Source organism: Nannospalax galili, unplaced genomic scaffold, assembly GCF_000622305.1.
Source record: "Nannospalax galili isolate Female #2095 unplaced genomic scaffold, S.galili_v1.0 scaffold1074, whole genome shotgun sequence".
NCBI lineage: Eukaryota > Metazoa > Chordata > Mammalia > Rodentia > Spalacidae > Nannospalax > Nannospalax galili.
The window spans coordinates 13205-23204 of record NW_008334084.1 but is presented as its reverse complement, the minus strand read 5'-3'; the positions used below and the strand labels follow the sequence as shown (position 1 = coordinate 23204).

Here is a 10000-nt window from a genome sequence, read left to right as displayed (position 1 = left end):
AGATGGCTCAGTGGTTAAGAGCACTGACTACTCTTGCAGAGGACCCAGGTTCGATTCCCAGCACCCACATGGCGGCTACAAACCGTCCTTAGTCCAGTTCTAGAGGAATCCGAAGAAGCCCTCCTCTGACCTCTGCGGCATTGCACAACACGGGTGCCCTCACATACATGCGGGCAATACACTCATACATATAAAATAAAATAAAAAATAAAGAAATTGGAGAATGATTCTTGGTGAAAGTTCAATAGAGAAGCATTGAGATAGGTTTTATTTTTTAAAAAATCCTTTAATAACTGTGTACAAACAGCACAGATTCAGAGGCAGAGCTCTGAACAGCAACAACAGCCCACAGGACAAAAGAATTCCTTGTTCTCAATGTATTTCTAAAGACCAGTGATCTCCAAGTTAGTATAGCTTATGCCACAAGATATACTTACAGGTGACAGGTAAGGATGTGGGTTATAATTCAAGCTGTCTTGTACATGCTTTTCCTGCCCTGCTTGGGTCTGAAGTGCCTGTGTGCTCAGCAGACAGTGTCAGGGACTATGGGCTCTTTGTTGCTTTTTCTGGAGAAAAAGAGCCAGGTATTGTCACATTATTATGCCAACATATCACTATCTGAACCAAAGAAAAGCCTAACTCTTAAATATAGTTTCTAATAGTGGGTCTGAACTCGGAGGACATTCATTCCCGTAGATATTTCTTGGAAGTGTAGTGTCTCATGGCACTATAGTCATGGAACTGTCTGCTGGCACCGTGTCCCTGGAATTGTGTCTGGAGTCTGGCACCACACATACTTTTATTCAAAATGGTTTCTCCAGCTTCAACTGGGGAAGTACAAGCTTGGCTCCACTCTAATCTCATCAGATCATCTGACATTTTATCCCTACTTTTAGACCAGCTCAACTCATTCAAGGTTAATAGTTTTTTCCAGTCTCCACTGTGCTCAATGGAGATGGGTGGACCACTTTTCAGCACTTTGATATGTTAATTCTGAAGCACAGCCTCATTCATTCATTCATTCATTCATTATCTTTTTGGGTGCAGTACCAAATTGAGGTTGCCTACAAAATGAGATTTAAAAAAAAAAAAAGCCTGGGTCACAAGACAAAAGAACACATGATTTTGCTGGGGTTAATTAAGTCATTAGTCCAGATTATGTCCATTTACAAAAGTCATTCTCACATGGTTTCAGGGGGCCGTGGGTAGATCCCTTCAAAGCACCTGGCTTGTAAAGGGCTCATTCTGGAAAGTCTGTGATTTATCAGGCTCAGGAAATTATTAGACACACCAAAACAATGAAAGGATATAAGTCTCTCAGCTGAGTCCGATGAAGAGGCAGACACCTAACACTATAGTCATGAGGGCCACCACCAACCTGTCATCTGACCATACCATGATGTGTGTATCAAGGACCACAGGCAGAGGACTCCTGGCTGTCGAGGGGTTTCAGCTGGGCTTGGTCCCTACTGTTGGCCTGGCGTACTTGATTTGCAGTCTACACATCTTCCTGTTTACTCTCTGGACCTGCCTTCTATCCATCCACTGACTGTTTGAATGTGGTCCTGTCCCTTCTTCTCTGGCTGGACTCAGCTCTGCAGTGCTGTTCTCAGTCTTCTGACCCACAGTGTCCTCACTCACAGCCACCACTGCTTCTCACTTCTCCAGCTCCCTGGTGTTTGTTGTCTTATCAGTACAGGACTCTTCCATTCCTATGAGTTTCCAGCTTTGACTATTCAGGCCTTTTTGAAACTCCCTGAAACCCCTGCCCCTTAACCCTTTGTAACAGTCTTACACCTACTTATACACATTGGCTAAGGACTATTTAATGTGTGATCTGAGAGCTAAATTAGTAGCTATGTTAGGAATAATTTTTTTTAAAGTCTGTGTTTGCCTTGGCCAAAGATGTCAAAGAAAGTGGCAACATCTGGAAAATCGATACTGAATAAATCTTGACAATGTGGAAAAACACAAGCAAGTTCATCTCTGTTTCTAACAGTGTGCTCATGGAATAGTGCATGTGTGGCTGCTCATTTAGAATCCCAGAAACTGTAAAATGGAGAAGGAATGAGATGCCCAGAGGACATCAGCAAAGTTGCTCTATTTTCTGACTATCCCTCATAGCACTGGAAGGTGCTATACAAACTAACAATGGAGAAAAGCAATCAGTAGTCCCACCCAGCTATGAAATCTATAAATCACAACAGTGACCAGCTCAGAAAAATATCCCTAATGGTGGCACTTTTATCTTGGGGGTAACCAAGAGCTGTTTAATAGAACCTAAGACCTGTTCAGTAGGAGGGCATTCAGGCCTGGAACTGTATAGCTAGACACCTACCCATGGACCCTAGAGAGAACCTACTATTTCTACTTTCCTAAACCAACACAGCTTCTAGTTATATTTGAAATGCTTGTCCTCACACCCACCACTTATAAAAAGGCTCATTTTTGCAACAAATGAACCATTATAAAACTCCACAGCTGGTGAAAATATAAAGAAGGGGTTATCATGGGATGTCCAAACTGAACTGATACATCTACAATGTAACCCCAACACCCAAGGCTCAGGGAACACCATGAAAGAGGGCGGAAAGATTGTAAGAGTCAGAGGACCCAGACACCTGCTGCTAGATAGTGTCTTTTAAACATGACAGGGAAGTTGCACCAATTAAATCTTAACAGTATGATTGCCTAAACATGACCTGCATAAGGACACCACCAGTTGAAATGTCATTGTGGATAAAGGAAATTTCCCAAGGTCCCACTTCTGCATGAATAGCTATAGGCAATCAATAGCTACTAAGAGAAAAAGGAGTTTTCTTCAGAGTCAAGTTCCCTGACAGGTTATCCAAATCTAAATGGTGAGCCCTAAACAAATGTACATATAAGAATCACTAAATGTATGCAATAGATTATAATATATGTATACATATACATATGTGTGTAAAAATAATAAAGAGTCAAGAAATTGAGAATGAGTGGGGGTGGTATGGGAAGAGTTGGAATAGGGAGACAGGGGGATAGAAATGATGTAATATGAAATTCTCAAAAAAAAAGTCCCTCATTTTTCAAAGGAGGAAATTGAGACATATGAAGACTGACTGTTTTCCCATGAATAAACTGTAGAAGGAGGTAATTTTTGCAGAGAAAATGGGGAAATACTGTGGAGGTTAGGGACAGAGAGAAGCTGCCTATGGTGGGGACCTCAAGGCCTGCTATGATGGGTTTTATTCTTGAACATCACTTTCCTGTTTTCTAGAGACCCGTCGTCCAGGGTCTAATAAAGGAAGTGAACACAGTGGCCTTCTTCCTCTCTCCTTTTATCTGACAAGAGGAACTCAAGCCTCTACATGAAAGACCAGCCATTGTCTCTGGATGGTCTCTCCTTAGCTACCTCAAGCTAGCCCAGACAAGTCCGTCCTTTCTAGCACCTTCAAAGCTGCTTTCTTTCACGATGTTGGATAAATCAGCTTTTCATTGAATAACAACTCAGGACAGAAAAACTTCATGGTCTTCAACTTGTTGGTTTCTGAACTATTAAAATTTCTTTGGTCTAGCTCTAGGAAAGTAAAGGGGGGCTTTGGTTTGCTGTTCTCCACTTCACTGGGATATTTTGTTTGTTGTCTGAAATAGAGAAGGGGTGAAAACTTCCTAACACACAGTGTCACCTGATCTAGTTTGTGGTCATTTTCTTTCCACTGATCGTACCCAGCAAGGATTTTGCATTTTCTTTTTTAAAAAATTTATGTTATGTGAATGAGAGTTCTGCCTCCATGTATGTAAGTGTATCTGTATATGTAATGCCTGTGGAAGCCAGAATGGGGTGCCAGATACCTTGGAACTAGAGTTATTGACAGTTATTAGCCACTACATGGGTGCTAGGAAGTTAAGCTGGCTCCTACACATAAGCAGCCAGTGTTCTTAACCACTGAGCCATCTTGCCAGCTGCAGATTCTGCCATTTCTAACCCCCTGTTTAAAATGCTCTGCCAGGCCTCAGTGAGTTCAGACTTGTCCTAGGAATAAAACAATCTTATAGGCCAATTACAAATGAGAATCACAGCCCATATAGCCAAGCCCTATGTGAAAAGGATGGGGACAAATATCTACTACATGACTGAAGGCAAGAATCTACAATGAGGAAAGAAAATCCCATTTGCTCCCAAACCTGCTTCCAGGGTTTGGTTATTCATAATTTACCTGGCTCTGAGTCCAAGTTCAATGTCTAGGTACCACATGTAAATTATAGAAATTGCTTCAGCACCCCTTGTTCAGCCTTCCTGTAATTAGGAATCATCCTTGCCCTGCTGACTTTCAGGAGGAGCACTAGAAGGAGAGAAAGATACAGCAAATACAGACTTTCCAAATGGGAGAGCATTTACCACCATCCTTTCTGCCTTTTCTGGGTCCATTTCTAACTCCTATTCATGTTTTATGTCACTTTCAGATGAATTGTCTCAACAGACCAGCAGCCAATGTACATCTATAAAAGAAGGAAGTGCTGACACACTAAAGGGTACAACGTTAGAGCAATTGATTTTTATCAATATGTCACTTCAGATCCACTGATTTCTATGATCGTTACAAGTACATTCACTCAGGGAGGAATCATCATTCTCTTTGCAATTTTCAGGTGAAAAGATGTATCAATGACCACATAAATGATTTTCCCAGCACCAACGTGGAGGCCACAGCAGTCCACGAATTTGACTTGATTTCTTGGTCTAATTTCGTGCGTCTTTCCCCAGTCATTCTCATTCTCATTCTGTCACATGTGAGCGGGCACCATGGTTTCAGAGCATGTGTCATTTCTTCTTGCTGTCCTTTCTCTTCTCCACCATCACAGCCTAGGGACAGCGCAGATGCGGTGGCTGGCTGGGGCGAGGGTGATGGCCATTCTGAACTTCAGGCTCAACTTCTCATTGACAGGAGGCTTGAAGGTAAATTTTTGCACAAGGGCAGTGAAGAAAATGAACAGCTCAGACCTGGCCAACTGTTCTCCAAGGCAAGCTCGCTTTCCTGCAAGATACAAACAAGATGAGTCCATCACGTGCCTCCATGGGCTGGTGTCTCCGGTACCTTTTGAATAAACTCGAGTTGACCCAGGGCTTTCTGTCTAGTTTTCTTTCTCTTTTTCTTTTTTTTTAAATTTATGACTGATATCTGCCCTAGGTCCCCAGAGTACAGAATGTGAAAGTCAAAGATCACAAGTCAAATGCATTCAGGGATCAGGGAGGTCTTGGAACAATAGAACCTAGTGCTGACTGAGAAAGTGGGTGACTATCTTTTTTAAAAAATTTTATTCATTTTTCTGTGTATGAGTATTATGCCTGCATGTATGTAAGGGCACCTGTCTCCTACAGTGACCACAGAGGTCAGAGGAGGCTGTGGTTCCCCTGGAACTAGAGTTATGGACAGTTTTAACCACCATGTAGGTGCTGGGATTCGAACCTGGTCTTCTGCAAGAACGTCTAGTGCTCTTAATCACTGAACCATCTCTCCATCCCAGTGGGTGACTATCTTAAAGGCTTTACAATCTGACACAAAAATATAAGTGACTTACCAGGTAATGGCTCAGTAGCAAAATCATGGGATGTTTTCCTGTGCTTAAAAGGAATCTCCAAAATAGAAGCAGATATTGCAGCACGTTTCTGATTTGAAAGACATCCTTGTCCTTTGCTTTCAAACCTCCTTCACCTTGAGTGACGTCAGTTACACGGATGGCCTTCCATATCTGTCCTTGGAATATCTGACTTCATACATGTAAACTCTGTTTCTACTCTAAGATCTCTCCAGGCTCTCACTGTCCTTTCCTGAGGGAGCATGTGCTCCAAGCCCTTTTCCCTACAGTACCCGCCACAGTCACTACCACCATCCTTATGTACATTGTTGATAGCTGCTGTACTCCTGAGAAATGTTCGCTAAAATAGCAATAAAAGGAAAAACATAAAGAAGAGAATACACCCTTTTAGAGGTCCATAGTGCAAACAAAAACTGATCATGATGACATGCAATCTCATGCTTCTCCTGGGGATTCTCCTCAGCATCTTAACAGCCATTATTCTATGTTAATTCTATCATTCACTTTAGCAACTTTCTATTTTTCCATGAATGAAATATCATTCAAAAATAGACCATGCATTAATACTTCCATTTTACTATTCACATTCCACAGTTTGTTGAAGAAATTAAATGAGATGATACAGGCAAAGCTGTTCAGTAACTGAGTCACAATAATGTATATGTCTTTATATTTTGTGCCCATATTTCAGGCTAACATGCCTAATTCATCTCTGGTCCCTTCATCTTTATCCTGTTAACAATGACAAATAGTATGCTGGGAACTTGTTAGATTGGTTCTCAGTCAGGTGTGGTGTAAATTCCCAAGACTCTCCTAGACTTCATCTCTCATGAAAAAACTGCACCTGTAAAGTTAAGAACCAGTTCAGGAGCTGGTTTTTTCAAAGGCCACTGTGTGACTTTGAATAAACTATTCATTTTTACATAGTTAAATCTTTCCCACTTAACAAATATGAGAACAAAATAGGATCTTTCCTACATAAGTTCCACATCTGGTTAATCATCATAATTTGACAGCAGGTATAAACATGGTTTTGAAAGGATGAAAACCAGGGCTCTTCCATGCAAAAGCTTTTGCCTAAATTAAAGAATAGGTCCGGTCCAACATCAGAAGCTAGAATAGACCTTTCCCTCTTTCAAACTCTTACCTGGTATTTTGTTATAGTGATAGAAAGCTGGCTAACATTGCCTGAGTCAAAAGATATACAGACCACCTTCTTACCATAAAGTACACATGGAAATCACCACATTACTAAAATGAGAGAAATGGATCATTTTTTGTCAATGTCCCTCCCAAACCTAACTCCTGTGATCTAGTGGTTTCATTTGTTAATGAGGAAAGAAGCTTTGGTCTAACATAAAGCTGCCAGCTACACAGGTCTGTAAACAGGCAAGACTTCAAGGATTAAGATGTACTTTGCAAGGAACAGATAATAATCCATCTCTAGTTATCTTTGCCAAGAGAAAAGAAGCTGATATGTGCATTTAGTCCTCCAGGGAGCTGCCTCTATGAAGCTCTAGAGAAAGAGTAAAGAAAGCAGCTGAGTGCCCAAGTGAGAGAGAAACAGGAAATCCAGACAGCTTCTACACAGCGCTAGCCATGGAGTAGCTCAGGTTTGTAGCTTCTTCTCAATTCGGCTGGGATTCATGCCGAGACAGTGGTAGTTCATCCTCCTCCATTAGAGGGCAATGATGAGGATAAAACCATACTTTGAGGCCTATACTAATCTGGTCAGAGGGACTTAAAGGACAGTTTTCGCTCCTTGCCCTCCAAGGTCAACTAAGTTCCAGAGGACTATGGAGCATCTCTCAAAATGTCCTGTAACTGTGGTGAGTCACCTGTCCTCTTGATCAAGGAGGCCATGGAGATCCCACCAATGGACTTGAACCAGTATCCAGTCTAGAAAGAGGAGGGTCCACTCAGAGGAAATATTTCTTCCATGCTTCCAAGTGAAGCCAGCCAAGGTGGAGCAGGACCTTTGACTTATCTTCACATAGATGGAACTGGTAAAAGGGAGGAGCCAGAGGCCCCTCCCAAGCCCATGTGAACCCTGAGGAATAGATCCTCCAATTACCTGAAGAGTAAAAATAAATTCATTTCTCTGGGTCAACTGTATGGTCTTAAATACCCAAAGGAAAGTACAACCAAAGATTAAAGTGATCAGTATACTTCTTTAAGAGTTCAAGGGATTACAATTCCCAGACATTAGGCTTAAGTCAATATAAAATATTATTGAGACAATTATTTCTCATTGATGATTTTGTTTCTAAGCAGAAAGTGCTGCTCAGATGTAAGACTTTAATCTTGTTGTACAATACTATAGTGCCAACCTGTAGCTAAGGGAGATAACCCACTATTGTTCTAAAAAGCCAGCTAAATTTGTTTTCTCTCCCTATCTAGAAGCCTTTGAGAGGGAACTGATGCTGATTCTAGCCACTCCAACAACTCTAAAGGTACCTGAAAACAAATTTTTAGTTCATTACTCTCGAGTCCAGCCTTGGCAGACAAAAGAAAACTGAGGAGGAACCCAATACAGGGATGCTTTTGGAAGATCTGTCAAGAAATCCCAATAGACTCTGATATGAATATTTGAAGTTTGCCCTGTTCTGACTTTTTTCTGGTTCTCCGTCTAGAACTTTTAAGGCTAACTATTCTTGCTTTTACTTCTCCTTCACATCCCCTATTCACCAGTCAAGGACTTTCTTTTCTCCCTACAGATAAGAGTTATGCAATATGGGAGTCTTTTAGATAGACCCACTAAAGGGGTACCCAATTGCCTCACCCTGCTTCCCTGTTCAGCATGGAAGAAGCCATAGTAGTCTGCATCCTGATTTCCTACTGCAATTTGGGTAACCTCTGCAAAAGATGGTGTGATAAGAACAGGAGGTACAAATTGGCTAGGCAGTTAGGGTAAAAAAGACCCTAAAGAAAATTAGCCAGTTTCTTGGCTAAAACTCAAAACCTCTTTGGGCTTCTTATCAACATACTGTATTCCAAAGGTCAAAAAAGTCAAAAGTATTTGGAAGCTCTTATCTAATCCCTAAAAGGTTGAGCAGGGTTCGAATCCAAGCACCCATATGGCAGCTAATAACTCTCTGTAACTATAATCCCAGGGGATCCGACAGCCTCTTCTGACCTCCTCGGGCATCACACAACACAGGTGCAATTACCTGCAGGCAGGCAATACATGTATACACATTAAAAAAACTATTGTCCCATTTGTCCATTTCTGTTACCATGTGAAGGGGCATTTTAAGAAGAAATTAGGTCTCATATAAACTCTGTGAAGATGGAAGGATGCAGATTTGTTTGTGAGCAGAGTCAGGACTTGGCTCTGTGTTCTCAGCATTGTGCAAATCAGAATAAGAGAAGCTGAAATCTGCATCAGAGGTCACGGAGGGCTTGAGAAAAGGGGTGGTCTGAAGATGTGCCAGGTCCAGGGAACGCTGGGCTGCAACCGAGGGCAAGAGGGGGCCACACTGGGCAGGGCCATCTGGAAGGTTTCCAAATAAAGCAGAGAACTGTGAGGGGAGGAAAAGGAAGGGCGGAGGCAGGATCTCTGAACTCTCTCCTGCTCATCACAACTCACCCATTGAGAATGGCAGAAAAGATTCTCTCTTCTTAAACTGTCCATTCTCCAAAAAATGCTCTGGATTGAAGGTATCCGGGGTGGCCCACTCTTTAGGGTCCCTGTGCAGTCCAGTCAAGTTGATCATGACTATGGTCCCCTAGAGAAGGCAGTGAAGAGTCAAGGCTTAACATGTGGAGCACAGCCACACAGAAGAGTGATGGCTCTCAGACTCCAGTGCCTGAGCCTCTTGACGTCCTGAACTTTCCCACTCTGGCAAATCCACTGATGTGCTGTCTCATGAGCTATCCCATTCACAACTTTCCCTTGATGCACGACATCATACAGTGATGGATTGAAATGGCCTCCTAGGTATTTTACCAAGGCTACTTTTATTTCACAATACAGCTGCTCTACAGGAAGACATCACTTTAGGTCTTGGGAGAGGATCTGTAAGCATCCATGGAACATAATGAACCATGCTACTCATTGCTGTCAAGGACCACGGCAGCTATACAAAGTAAAAGGATATCCTTTTCACCTCTGATTCTCCTTTCTCTTCCATATAGTATCATAGAGATTGCACTCAGTCCCTCCACAATTAGTCATTCAGGAATCTAAGCATGTGTTCGAAGGAACCTTTTCCAGACAGGTACGTGGCAGGATCCCCAGAACAACTACAGTGAGACTTTACCCTGTTCTGCTCATTTATCATCAAGGCTGGCACGTTCTTTAAATCTCCATGAATTCCATCACTTCCATTCCAGTTTCCCACCTGCAGAATGCCACTTTTCTATCTAGATCCCTGCAGACACCAGCCGGCCCTGCCTCTGCTCCACAGCATGAAACCCC

At 42.2% G+C, this 10000-nt stretch overlaps 1 protein-coding gene across 2 annotated transcripts in view; it reads right to left on the bottom strand.

Annotated features, from left to right (window-relative positions):
- Nucleotides 1-578: 578 nt before the first annotated feature.
- LOC103730878 (cytochrome P450 2J3) overlaps nt 579-10000 on the bottom strand; it is a gene marked incomplete at its 5' end in the record, with an annotated part of 14289 nt that continues 4867 nt past the window's right edge. Inside the window, 3 exon segments of one of the 2 annotated variants that reach the window (XR_003848873.1) lie at nt 4881-5018; nt 5563-5920; nt 9170-9308. Coding sequence is in view for 1 of the 2 variants with exons in the window: in XM_008829184.3 (XP_008827406.2) it covers nt 4840-5018; nt 9170-9308 (318 nt within the window). 2 annotated transcript variants of the gene reach the window in all.